Source organism: Impatiens glandulifera, chromosome 4 (genome assembly GCF_907164915.1).
Source record: "Impatiens glandulifera chromosome 4, dImpGla2.1, whole genome shotgun sequence".
NCBI lineage: Eukaryota > Viridiplantae > Streptophyta > Magnoliopsida > Ericales > Balsaminaceae > Impatiens > Impatiens glandulifera.
Genome location: NC_061865.1, coordinates 57,844,983 through 57,859,054, shown reverse-complemented (window position 1 = coordinate 57,859,054; position 14,072 = coordinate 57,844,983). Strand labels below are relative to the sequence as shown.

Sequence of the window (14,072 nt, the reverse complement as noted above, 5' to 3'; positions counted from 1 at the left end):
AAATTAGATCTGAGGCAAAATATTGGTTTTTTACAAGGAATTATTATTCTTCGTGAATGGACATGAACAACATGTGAATAACTTATACATTTGAGCATGTGTAGAACAAAGGTAGCCACGATCATCTAACGAATGGGTAATAAAAGCCTCATTTCTCGCTTGAGCCTGGCTTTGTTCTTCATTCTGCACACCAAGGACGAATCTACTTAGGAGCTCGGGTGGGTTGAAGTCCACTCCGAAAAAAAATAATAATTTTTTTTTACAGTAAAAATATAACATTACCTTTAATTTCTTAAAAAATTTTAATGTAATTCATTGTTTTTTTTATCTAATTATTAAAAAAATAGTAAAACTTTACTTTCATATATTTAATTCTTTTCAAAAAAAATTTATTATTATTTTAAGCTCATCTTAAATTTTTTTTTCAACCACACTCTTAATTTTTTTTTCAAATCCACCCAATTTAAAATTCTGGATCCATCCCTACTGCACATCAATGCATGTGCAATTCCAGAAGTGGGAGATGGAATTGCACATTTGTGGTAAGACTGCTATTCCACTTCTGCGAGATCAAACAGAGCCGCAAGACAAGAAATATGAAAAACATAAGCAATCCAGGGACAAGGTCATACTGGACCATTAGTTTTTGGTACCAACAAGTTGTCTTACCGACTAATTAATACGTACAATTGAGTTTTTTAGAAATGTCAAAGCGAGACGAGGAAGGTCATGTCAGATACCGCGTGAGCAGGGGCGGAGCCAAGTACAAGCCAGCCCGGGTGGCCTTAAACAGCCTGAATGTATTTTATCAATAACTACGGCAAATTACCGTCGTTATTGGTTATTTTCCATCGCTAAAAGGCATTAGTGATAGCAAACTATAAAACTAGCCCGGTTAGATTCCTGCGCGTGAGAGACCAGTAAAATGAAACCTACTCATTAGTGACGGGCATGACTATTGGGTTGGGTGAAGCTAAATAATAAAAAAAAAAAAAAAAGTAGAATTTGGTGGGGTTGAGTATTGGGCGCAGCTTTAATAATATTTTGGGCCGAGAGGTTGGTCTGCTGCCCTAGTTCATGGGCTCGTTGAGATTATTAAGGGCCGGCCCTACGCACCTATTCATAACATAATGAGAGCCCATTTAATCATCTTTTTGTCTACGAATTTTTTTTTTCTGGATTTTGTGAATAATCATTTATTATGACTTTAATAAAGTAATAGAGTATATCCCATAATTTGAAATGATAAGATAGCCTAGTAATTAATAAGGTTCTATCCAATGGGAAAAGTAATTAAGTAATTTTGACATTTAATATATACAGTTTTTCTCTCAAAATTCTTGCACAATTTATTAGATTGAGATCAAGAACAGAAACGAACAGTTAAGAAGAAGTCGAACACACAATGAGGTTTTCTAGCTTCTTCAAGGTGTACAAGGAATCTACAAGTTCAAAATCTCTAGTAAGTATAAAGTTTTTCTCGTCTTTCTTTTTAATATAAAGTTTGCGAGCACGGATATATATATATATATATATTTATTTGCATTTTTTTTTTATCACTTGTTTGCTATAATTTCTTGAATTCAATTTTTTTTATATATCAATCTAGATTATTGTAAAAGTATAGAATTGTGTATCTTGAAATTCATAATTAACTGCTAAGACTATTATGTCCTTGTGAATAATAACATTTTGTGTAAGTCTTGGAGTATGTTTGAGGTAGGTTTTTTTAAATGATATGATTATTTGAATAATAGAGATAAATAAGTTAACTGTTTGGGGGTTATTTGAATTAAATGACTAAAATGACTTTGTTTGTGATTTTTCATTTAATTCTCATATGGGATTTATTCAAAACTTATATTTCTTTATAGCAACTTCCCCAAAAATTTGTTGAAGAACTCGAAGGATTTGTACCAAGGAAACCTACCTTGAAAAATAGTCGGGGAAGATGTTGGACGGTGCACATAGAAAAGAAGGGACAAGATTTCTTTTTTATGAATGGATGGTCAAAATTTGTGTCGGACATATCGCTTGAAGATGGTCATGTCCTGGTTTTTGATTACGATGGAGATTTATGTTTTGATTTTATGCATTTTGAGCATTCAAAGTGTGGACAAAATTTTGTTCAACCTCAATCAACCATGAATGACTCGGAAAATGTTGAGGAAGACCAAGATGAAGATGACAATGAGGACGATGACGATGATAAGGACAAGGACAAGAACGATAACGAAGACTATGAAGCTGACGAGAACATTGATGATGGTGATTATGAGTATGATGATAATGTTGTAGAAGAAGAGGGTGATGATGAGATTGGGGAAGTGCAAGATATAGAGCAATATGACATGGAGGAGGAAAAGGAAAGGTTGAAGAAGCTCAGGAAGACAAGTTTAAGCATCACTAAAAAGGAGAAACAAGGTCCAATTACCCATTCTAGTAAGTATTATTATTATTACATTACTAATTAATATAAAATTCTCAATTTCCACTCAAATATATATATATCATTTCTAATAAGAAAAAAAATCAAAGATTAATATGTTTTCTAATTTTATTAGAAAAAGGAAAAGCAATTGTGGAGTCTAATGTTGGCCCGATGGTGAAAGTAAAACAATCATCTTCTTTTGAAATTCCTAAGTTCGAGAGTGAGGAGACTATTTTCAAATACGGGATTATTAAGCGTCCCAACAATCCTTATTTCGTGACGAGACTTAGACAAGACAGACATAATGAACTAGTAAGACACATTTTTATTTAAATTTTTTAACTTATAATTCTTTGATATATAATTATTATGTAATGTAGCATCTTCCGGCTCATATAATGAAAGACAACAACATTAAGCTTTCATCGTCTGTGATGTTGGTGGATCAAGAAGGGAGGCAAATTTACACTAAAGTCGTGACATGGAAAGACGGGAGGACCGTGCTCACCAAGGGATGGAAGTTATTTGTGAAAATTAACAAACTAGTTGAAGAAGACAGATGTATTTGTGAGTTTGTCGTGAACCATCAAGCTGAGCCGTCTACAATTTACTTGAAGATGACGGCTCTTCGTGCCGGATCATGGCTTCCCAAATAGAATTGTTTATTTTCCATTACTTTGAATTATGCCTTGCAACAAACTTTCTCTTTTTTTACTTGTTTTTGTTTGAACTTCTAAGACACCCTATGAATCATTTTTCTTTTTTTTTTTCTTTTTTTGAAAAGCACCTTTGTGAACTTATTTTCAATTTGTATTTCTATTATTGTTGAACTTTCTTATCTTATGATGGATTAATGTCAAATATACATATATATATATATATATATATATATATATATATATATATATATATATATATATATATATATATAACGTTAAAAATTTTTAACATCAAGAATAGATTAATTGGCTTCATTTGACATAAATATATTGTTAAAATATTTTGATTAGGAATTTGTGTCTAAGTTCAATTTTTAACTGTCATTTGAATTCAGTTTAAAAACTTTTTAAAATAAAAATGTTTCGAATGACATATCATAATCTCACAAAAATATGAGTCAATAATAATTGTTTGTTCATAAAATTTATATATAATAACAAAATTGGAGTATATATGAGTCCATCATAATCTTTATATATATGAGTATAAAATTTCTTTGAAAATTTTGTTCTTCTAGTTGGTTGGAGTGTTATACCCGTTAAGGAAAAATATTAGAATTAGCAGAAATTTAAGGTATAAACTTGACATTTAAGATAATTATTTGTTATATAATTAATCTTAGCAAAATATATAACTACATTAAATCTGTGACCAAAATTGTCTCGCGCAATTAATTTTAAAAAATAATAAATAAAGTTTAATAAGAAATAATTAGAGTTTTATTAAATTTCTTAAAATGAATTTAGCATTTTAATTAATTATGGTTTTATGCCATTTTAAGTCTAAACTACAACAGTAAATTTTATATATATTGGTGTGAGTAAATTTTCTATTTCCTATTATATTTTGAATCATTTGATAACTCTTGAAATCTAATAAGAGTGAGAAAAATCATTCATCATAGCTAAATATTGTTATATGTTATTACTCTTAAAAAATTTAAGTGTTTGGATTTTTTTTAAAATTATTTTTTAAGTTATTTTATTAAAATATCCTTAGAATTCAATAATCTAGAATTATATATATATATATATATATATATATATATATTTGTTGTTAAATTAAATGTTTTGATAGTTGAAAAAATAAAAAGACGTGACAATATGTATTTAAAAAATAAAAAATTTAAAATCAAACACGCTTTAATAGCATAGCTAGATATACGAACTTAGATTATAACTTAAATAAAGCACAACAATAATATTTCAAATAGTTTTAATACTACAACATTTGAGAAATCATGTTGCAGCTTACAATAATAATAATAATAATAATAAATAACACAATATGTTTATCTATGTGTTTAGTTTATATATGATAAAAATAAAAATAAAAATAAAAACTTAGTTGATCATTATTCCTGCCTGATTGTTTACTTCTTTTCACTCCTTTCTTGCTTTGGCTTCATTATATAATTCATCAATCTCATGCTATAAATAGAAGGAAAAAAAATAGTTAATAAATAACATCAAGAAGAATAACCCAAATACTTACTATTTCTAGTTTTTTTTAACTCGAGTTTAGACTCTTTTTGCTTGACCTTTTACTATTTCTTAGTTACTACATAGTATATATTTGTTAAAAAAGTTTACAAACCCATATTGTAAAACTAAATTTGAGTTATTTTAAAAATTCTTACTATTTTTAAAATAAACTTCATGTATACTATACTTACCTTATAGAATTTGAGAAGCTGTGGCCTTTTGAGTTTAAAAGTGGGTGTGATGAGATCTCTATCCATGTCAAATAGATTGGGCTCCAAATGAATTGCCCTTATCATTTCAAACCCTTTAAGCTGTCCAAATTAAACATACAAAATTATTAAACCATGTTGAATGTTGAATACTTATAAACTTTTTTTTTTTTACCTTGTAGTTTTGAGCTGTTTTATTGAGTTCATCCATTATGTATTTTTTCGCCCTTGGATTACTACACAAAGTTTTGAAATCTCCTTCTTCGTTATTGTTGGAAGCCCATTCCTCGAGAGGCTTTCTCTCGGGAACTGCCACTGCGACGAGAACTGACTCGAAACTGTTACCGTAAACCCAAATCTGTGGTACAAAATATGATAATAAGAATATATTAGAAACACAAACTTATTTTTTTTAAAAGAAGTTGAATATATAGAATGTCTTACAGAGGTTAATAGAGGGGATTGCATGTAAGCATTCTCAATGGTTTCTACAGCTACATATTCCCCTTGAGAGAGCTTGAAGATGTTCTTTTTCCTGTCGATTATTTTCATTGTGCCATCAGGTTGCCATTCTCCAACATCGCCTACAAACATAACAAAAACATTGTTAGAACTTGGAACAGAGTATTCTTTTATTGAATTGTTATAATTAACCTGTATGGAACCATCCATCGAGAAGAACTTCTTCAGTTAAGTCCTGTCTTTTATGATAACCGGAGAACAATGTCTTTCCCCTGATACAGATTTCACCACGTGGGACGGTGGCGAGAGCATCGTATCCAAGCTCTGGCACGGATTCGAGCCTGGCCTCAATAGTTGGCATGGGAACTCCAACTGTCCCCTTCATTGAATACACATTCACTATTGATGCAAAACATCCACCACAGCTTTCAGTAAGCCCTGAAGAAGAAGTTGTAACAAAATATTCAACTAAAGGTCAGTGTTAGAACATATGAACTTTCGGTGAACCATACCATATCCTTGGGACAAATGGCAGCAGCTAGACACCCTGAGAAACTCCTCGATATGGCTGGGTAAAGGGGCAGCACCGGATAATAGGATTCGCAGTTCTCCTCCAAGTCCTTGTTTGATCTATGAACAAGAGAAGAAAATGTAAATGGATTATCATTCATGAATCATGATGATGGAATTAACTTAAGAATTACTAGCATACATTATCAAAGACCAGCTTATCCAAGAGTGGAGCAGCATTGTCTAGGGGCAATCCTTTCTCTAGGTTCCTCAATTTACTGTACAAATAAATAGTAGTAGCAATAATAATATCATTTCAAAATCCAATTAAATCAACTATTTAATACATATATATATATATATATATATATATATATATATATAATAAATCAAGTTTTCAAAAAAATGACTTACTAATTATAGGCATACTGAAAGATGGCCTTTTTAAGTGCACCCCCAGCTGAAATCTTGCCCATTATACCTTCACAAAGAAAATTATTAGAATGTAAGATAACAATTTTGATGTCTACCTAGCATATGTATTATGTATATACCTGTGTATATGCGGTCATAAACCCTTGGAACCCCACAAAACATAGTTGGTTTCAATGCAACAAGGTCATCCATTAAATATCTGACATCCTATGATCAATAAAAGAACGCAAAATAGCAAAAACATCGAGTTATAAGAAGAATGGCTAAAGTAAAAGACCAAGATTGATATTCTTACCCCTCGCCAGTACGCGACGGATGCTCCCCTAGAGAAGCAAATCGTCTCAACGATCTGGTCATAAATATGTGCTAAAGGAAGGAATGAGAAGTATGTATCATCTTCAGCACACTGTATATAAACATAATTTAATCATAAATATGTCCCTATGCATGCATGATGAATAACTTAAATTGAAAATAAATCTCACCGCTTTGTGGGTCACTTGCATAAGGTGAATCGTGGACACAACTTCCAACACTATGGCCTCGTTGCTTAATATAACTCCTTTAGGTTCTCCAGTCGTTCCACTTGTATACATTATCGTGGAAACATCATTCCTCTGTTTTGGAGGAAGTTTTTCATGAACATTTCCCAAATTTGCAAATTCTTTCCAAGAGAAGAATGATACACCAAGACCTTCCGCCTCCTTCTTCTCTTCGCTTGAAATCGAAATCTCTCCAAAGCTTACAATGGCTACGAAAATTTGTAGGATTTGGTTATTTCACTTGGAAAATTGTATTGAATATATTCTAAAACTGACATTTCACTTACTCTTGAGATGTGAATTACATCTTTGGAGGCATGCGAGTATCTGCAGACACAAAGACAAGTAAATTCCAAACATAATTAAGCACTGAAAATCAATAAGGAATAAATGGGATCTCTTGTTAGCAACATACTGATGGTATCTTATTCTCTTGGACAAAAGCTATTTGAATCTCTGCATGGTTGATAATAAATTCAACTGCATTTGCACCTGCAAATAATATATATGAGATTATACCATTGCTTTGATCTAAATCATGTGTAATTAATTACAAAATGAAACTGCAACAGTACAACATACCTAGTGTGTCATATAGAGGCACATATGTTATGGACTGGCTGTTACATGCCTGCATGTTATAATAATATGTATTAAACAAGAGAATTTCAATATTAAACTCAATAAATAGTTAGTTATAGTCGTTATTTAATTTCTATTTATGTTAAATTAGAAAGACACAAGGTCGATATGTCCGAGTGGTTAAGGAGACAGACTTGAAATCTGTTGGGCTTCGCCCGCGCAGGTTCGAACCCTGCTGTCGACGGTTTAGTTTTTTTTTAAAAGGTTAAAAACCTCAAATTTGAACCCACCCATAAAAATAATTTACATAAAAGCAAATTAACCCCACTGTAAATAAAACATTTTGTATAGGGTATAGACTCAAATTTGAACCCACCCATAAAAATAATTTACATAAAAGCAAATTAACCCCACTGTAAATAAAACATTTTGTATAGGGTATAGACTCTACTTTAACCGATAGGCTATATTTAGGATGGGAACATGTCAAAAAGTTGGTCTATTTTATTACCTCCATTAAAAGCAAATTAACCCCATTGTAAAGAAAATATTTTGGATAGGCTCTACTTTAACTGATAGGCTATATTTATGATGGGAACATGTGAAAAAGTTGGTCTTATTTATTACCTCAATTAAAAGCAAATTAACCCCACTGTCAAGAAAATATTTTGGATAGACTCTACTTTAACCGATAGGCTCTTTTAGGATGGGAACATGTGAAAAAGTTGGTATAATTTATTACCTCCATTGAAAGGATCCATTCTGGGCAATTGGAACCATAGATACCACACTTGTCTCCCTAAAAGAACACAAACTTGAGATCAATAAAACAAAGTAAAACAAGACAATCTCAATTAATATACTGTAATATCATCTTACAGGTAAGACACCACGACTCCGAATCGCAGAACCAAGTTTTAGAGCTGTGTCATATGCCTCTTGGTATGTGATCCAAATATAAGGATCAGCCTACAAAAGAAAAAAAAATATTGGTAGATTTGAAATTTTAGGCCTGGTTTTAAATCTACAAAATTTAGTGTTATAACAATAAAAATCAATTAATACAAATTTCATTGTTTAAATAACAATAGAGCTACCTTCGCCTCAGATATTTGGCGTCGACCCAACATGCGATTCTTTGGATTCTTCTCCACAGAATCACTGACAATTAAAACATAAATTCGGTGAGCCAATAGAACAATGTTGGAATTACTTTCATACAAAAAGAATGTTGAATTACTATTATAGATTGGTTATTATTTATCAATTTGACATGTGGCCTATTAGCTCAGTTGGTTAGAGCGTCGTGCTAATAACGCGAAGGTCGCAGGTTCGAGACCTGCATAGGCCATTTTTTTTTAACAACTCCAATAACGCTACTTTGATGAAAAATTCAAACCAGTATGATCCATCCATAAGAATGAACACTCAATTATGACCAATAACGCTACTTTGATGAAAAATTCAAACCAGTATGATCCATCCATAAGAACTAAGTAACCCATCCATAAGAACTAAGTAACATTCACACTAACTAGATTATTATCATCTTCCATATCAGGCAATCCACTATGAACACTCAATTATGACCAATAACTAAGTAACATTCACACTAACTAGATTATTATCATCTTCCATATCAGGCAATCCACTATGAACACTCAATTATGACCAATAACTGCTACTTTTATGAACAATTCAAACCAGTATGATCCATCCATAAGAAGTAAGTATCATTCACACCAACTACATGTGATTGATAGCACAAACAATTCAAACCAAACCAGTATTATCAATCCATAAGAAGTAAACAGCATTCACACTAACTAGATTACAATCATCTTCCATATCAGGCAATACATGTGATTGATATAACTGCTAATTGGACAAACAATTCAAACCAGTCTGATCCATCCATAAAAAGTAAGTATAATTCACACCAACTACATGTGATTGATAGCACAAACAATTCAAACCAAACCAGTATGATCGATCCATAAGAAGTAAACAGCATTTACACTAACTAGATTATTATCATCTTCCATATCAGGCACTACATGTGATTGATCATTGATATAACTACTAATTGCACAAACAATTCAAAACAAACCAGTATAATCGATTTTCCCTCTCAGACACAACACGTGACTGATATTACTGCTATTCAAATCAATTTGATCCAAAATAGTGAAATACACACTACATTGACATTTAGATTTCGATCAATTTCATTCACACTAGATTCTATCTAGAAATAGCTTCATTTTAATCGATTATGATAATACCTGAAGAGCTGCCAGGGGGACAACATTTCAGCCGGAAGCTCAAGCAATCCATCTTTCGCATAAATGCACCGATAAACAGGTCCCGCCGACGGCTTATCACCATCAGCCGGCCGCGATTCCTCCACCTTCACCGAGTACACAGACATTGCCTCTTAGGTTAAGAAATTAGAACAGAATCGTGAGTTCAAGATGAGAGAAATGGTGAGTGCAACTGCTTTGAGAGAGAAATGAATGATGAAGTTCGTTCAAGTTATATGACACTATGAGAGAGAGTTTGATAAACAAAAAAAAAAAAAAAAGTTATGACTTATGGCCAATATATTTATGAGATAGAGGTAAAGTTAGTTGAGAATTAAGTAAAATATCAACTACAATTTTCATTAAGCTTTAAATGTAACAAGATAAATATGGATGGACTGTATTGCTAACAAAATTCACATTTTTCAAATAAGAATAAATTGGTTACGCGTTAAGTTTAACGAGAATAGAACAATACGTCATAAGATTTCATCTAAAAAATACTTTAAATTGAAATAGGATATTACTATTAAAAAAAAATACTAATTTGTTTAAATTTATTTTATTATCTTCTCTTATTTATTAGTTTTAATTAATTATTTTAAGTCAATTTACTTGATTTCAGGTCCATAAGTTATCTTCTTGTGATTTTAAATAATCATTATCAATTAGATTTAATATAAATAATTACTTAATATGTTAGATTAAAGTGAACATCTGTCATTTTTTATTATTCTATTTATATTAAATAAGATTGTGACATAATATAAAAAGATTCAAAAAAGTTGCTTATTTAATTTGAAAGTAGATTACAGTTGCTCAACTAGAATCAAAACAAAAAAGGAATAGTGACTTATATCAAAAATAAGTCCTTGATCTTTAACACCATAATCAAATAAACCCTCCCAAATTTTATTTTATTTTACTTTTAAACAAGAATTATTATTTTTTTTTATAATGCGACCGTTCAGACGTTTTTTAAGTATAAATAAAAAATAAAAATAAAAACTCTTCTCTCTGCACTAAATTATAAAATAAAAATATTAATATCAATCTTTAAGCATTTCATATATTCTATCTAATCATAATTTTGAGTTAAATAACAACATTGGGTGAAAAAAATTAATGTTTTTATATAATATTTTGCAGTACCAAAATTAACTTAGAAACAAAATGGCTTAAGTCCAAAAAATCAAACAAGGCCTTAGATGCAGTTGGTTTGATGAGAATTATTAAAACTAGTCATATTTAATGTGCATATAAAAAAAAGGTCAACAAATCCAATAAATAATAAATGTTTGACTATAAGATGGTTTTTGTTCATAGTTGGTTAGAATTAATAGGCTCATACATAGTGGTTAAGTGAACCATTCTTGATTATTATTTTTTATATTTCAGAATTTAATTTTTCAAAATTAGGTTAGATTAGTGTAAGTAATTGACAAGAATTGTGTTTCTAAGTTTTAGATATCATGTATCTATATAGTAAGTAATTATTGATCAAAATTATGAGTATTTTTAAGAGAAAAATTAAACATTATATGTAATTTTAAAAAAAATAAACACTGAGAAATTATTAGAAAAAATAAACAAATAAATAAATAAGGGAAAAAAATCATTTAAACATTCCTCAGTTACATGTATGAATAAATAGAAGTTTATTTAAACGTACCTATTATTAAAAAAATTGGCTCATCTAATCTAGTCTCTTAGGGTAACCACTATTAATTGATTTTTAAAATTTTAATATTTATTAATTAAATATTTTTTACTTTTTTTTACTTTTTTTATTAATAAATTAATCTATTTATCTATTTTTTTTTTTTTATTTTTTTTATAATTAATTAATCTATTTATCACTTTTTACTATTTTTTAAATTTTTTTAATATTTATTAATTAAATATTTATTTATTTTCTTTCCTTCTTTTTTATTAATTAATTCATTTATCTCTTTTTAGTTTTTATTCTTTTTTTTATTAATTAATTAATTTATTTATCTTTTTTAATTATTTTTTAATTTTTAATATTAATTAATTAAATATTTAATTTTTTTCTATTTTTCTATTTTTTTATTAATTAATTAATCCATTTATCTCTTTTACTATTTTTTTTTATTATTTAATTAATATATTTATCTCTTTTTACTATTCTTTCTTTTGTTATTTGATTATTTTTTATATTATTTTTTTTTATATTAATATAAATTATATTAAAATTAGTTGGTCTTTTTAAGGACTAATACTTGAATCTTATAATGTATGAAGTAGTTCAATATTTAATATAATATTTAATTAGTCAGTTTATATAACAATATATTTATTTGTCCGTCTTATAATTTTTACTCCAATTTGTATATATATATTTTAAAATAATCTATGTTGATATAATAAGAAGTAAATAATAAAAAATAAATAAAATAATTAAATAACAAAAGAAAAAATAGTAAAAGGTGATAAATTACTTAATTAATTAATAATAAAAAATAAACAAAAGAAAAAACAGTAAAAATAAATTATTAATGAATTAATAAAAGAAAGATAAAATAAATATTAAATTGTTTTAAAAAAATTAACTAGGATTATGAATACTAATATAGGCTAAATAAGCTAACTTTTAATAGTAAGTATGTTTAAATAAATTTTTATTAGTTTATAAGTCTAACTAAACAACTTGTATAAGTACTTTTCCAATAAAAAATCATTAAAATGTGAAACATCGCATACACTTTAATAACTATTGAATTTAATGTTAGTAAATACAATCACATAAGAAGTATACACTTTAATAACTATTGAATTCAATATTAGTAACACAAGAATATAGCATTATGACAATTAGTAACATAAGACTTCAATGCCCATAATAGTGTTTTTAAGAGGGATGGACCAAGCTTATGTTATTAAATTTTGAATCATAATAATTTATACATTTAAAAAAAAAAAAATTAAATTGTTTCCATAAAAAAAAATTAATAACTCCATCTCAATCGGAGTGTTATAGTAAATCAAACAAGAATTAAAATAGAATTATATTTTATATTAATATGAATCTAGCAATCAACAATATGATTATAATTTTAATAGATTTTTAAAAATTAATTGATATGTTGTTTGTAAATTTGGTTAACACAACTGAAAAAACATACCCATTTGAATTTCGATTATATTTAGCCAATATTCAAATTTCTGATTTAATCTTCTTTACCTTTGAAAAATTGGAAAGAAGTGAACTAGTGTTGGGAATGTATATTAGATGTAATTATAGAAAAAATAATTAATTAATTGTAATAAAGTACATTCAACTTTTGCAAAACTTAAAACAATGAAATATATAAGAAAACATAAATTTTAATGAAATTATGGTCCTAACAAATAAATAAAAAATAGTGATTATAGGGTAATTAACTTTATAATCACCAACAACTCTCATTAATATAACAAATCAGATCTTCATTAATAACAAATAGCCGATTGAATATATTTTAAATGAATACTAATTTAAATGTAAAAAAAAACAATTATTATTTTTTCTAATAAAGGGATGCGATTTAAACCGATTGTGACCTTTTCTTTCCAAAGTGGAAATGAAGGAGGATAAGATTCTGGAATTTATGTGATTTTATTTACTTAATTTTAAACACTATACTTAATAAATAAATAAAAACTTACACATATATTTTAAATAAAATTATGTAATTTAAATGAGAAAAATCTTATATTAAAGATAAATAGATTTAAAATTCATTATTAATTAGTAAAAAAACATTATTATTTTTCATTTAATTTGTCTTGTTTTTATATTTGTTAAGAAAAAAACTTTCATTATTGTTAATGTATTGTAAAATCATTTTAATCAAAAAAAAAAATATATATCATCAGCCCTAATTATTATTTATGACTTGAAGTTAAATAGTTTTTTTCAAATAAGATTTGAAATTTAAATTGTGTCATATAAGCTTAAATTATCACAATTTTAATTTTTTTTATAAATGAATAAATCTTTCTTCTTATTTTAAAATAATATTTTTATTTTCAATTATTTTTTAATTATTTTCACACATTACATATTTTATTTTAAGACATTCAAACATTATTCGATAAATTTAAATACATATATCTAAAAAAAAATATTTAATTTAAAACATAAATACATTGAGATTAGATGGATAGATAATTATGTAGTTATAACTTTTTTTGAAAAATAAATAAAATAATATATCTCTCTTAAAAAAAATCAAAATTTTCGTTAGTTACATAAATTTTTAGTCATCAAAACTAATTTGGAAAAATTAAAAAAAATAAATCTAAAAAATAATACTTAATTTAAAAAATAAATAAAAAAACATCTCAAAATATCATATGGTTAGAAGTATTATATACACAATTTTCCAAAT

At 27.6% G+C, this 14,072-nt stretch overlaps 2 protein-coding genes and 2 non-coding genes across 4 annotated transcripts; 3 read left to right on the top strand and 1 right to left on the bottom strand.

Moving 5' to 3' along the window:
• The first annotated feature begins 496 nt into the window (after positions 1–496).
• On the top strand, positions 497–3,087 carry LOC124935519 (B3 domain-containing protein At5g60140-like). Its single transcript, XM_047475949.1, has 4 exons — positions 497–625; positions 1,875–2,442; positions 2,565–2,743; positions 2,812–3,087. The coding sequence occupies exons 1-4, from the start codon at positions 497–499 to the stop codon at positions 3,085–3,087; spliced, it is 1,152 nt and encodes a 383-aa protein (XP_047331905.1).
• Positions 3,088–4,297: 1,210 nt separating this feature from the next.
• On the bottom strand, positions 4,298–9,898 carry LOC124934387 (probable CoA ligase CCL6). Its single transcript, XM_047474913.1, has 18 exons — positions 9,661–9,898; positions 8,473–8,536; positions 8,255–8,344; positions 8,118–8,174; positions 7,376–7,424; positions 7,209–7,285; positions 7,081–7,120; positions 6,737–7,002; positions 6,547–6,657; positions 6,371–6,458; positions 6,231–6,297; positions 6,019–6,094; positions 5,819–5,936; positions 5,499–5,744; positions 5,289–5,428; positions 5,020–5,202; positions 4,827–4,946; positions 4,298–4,581 (listed from the first exon to the last, which is right to left on the bottom strand). The coding sequence occupies exons 1-18, from the start codon at positions 9,804–9,806 to the stop codon at positions 4,534–4,536; spliced, it is 1,986 nt and encodes a 661-aa protein (XP_047330869.1). The 5' UTR covers positions 9,807–9,898; the 3' UTR covers positions 4,298–4,533.
• Positions 7,538–7,619, top strand: TRNAS-UGA. Its single transcript has one exon. It is a non-coding gene; the product is annotated as a tRNA-Ser (tRNA).
• On the top strand, positions 8,653–8,726 carry TRNAI-AAU. Its single transcript has one exon. It is a non-coding gene; the product is annotated as a tRNA-Ile (tRNA).
• Positions 9,899–14,072: the final 4,174 nt, after the last annotated feature.

Bases quoted from the DNA above. Each gene is read 5' to 3' on its own strand.
- LOC124935519 (XM_047475949.1), top strand. From the start codon at position 497: ATGCATGTGCAATTCCAGAAGTGGGAGATGGAATTGCACATTTGTGGT. The intron at 626-1,874 runs GTCATACTGGAC...ATTTCTTTATAG, and splicing joins ATAAGCAATCCAGGGACAAG to CAACTTCCCCAAAAATTTGT. The intron at 2,443-2,564 runs GTAAGTATTATT...TAATTTTATTAG, and splicing joins AGGTCCAATTACCCATTCTA to AAAAAGGAAAAGCAATTGTG.
- LOC124934387 (XM_047474913.1), bottom strand. From the start codon at position 9,806: ATGTCTGTGTACTCGGTGAAGGTGGAGGAATCGCGGCCGGCTGATGGT. The intron at 7,425-8,117 runs GTAATAAATTAT...TATAACATGCAG, and splicing joins AATGGATCCTTTCAATGGAG to GCATGTAACAGCCAGTCCAT. The intron at 4,947-5,019 runs GTAAAAAAAAAA...TAATTTGGACAG, and splicing joins AAACAGCTCAAAACTACAAG to CTTAAAGGGTTTGAAATGAT.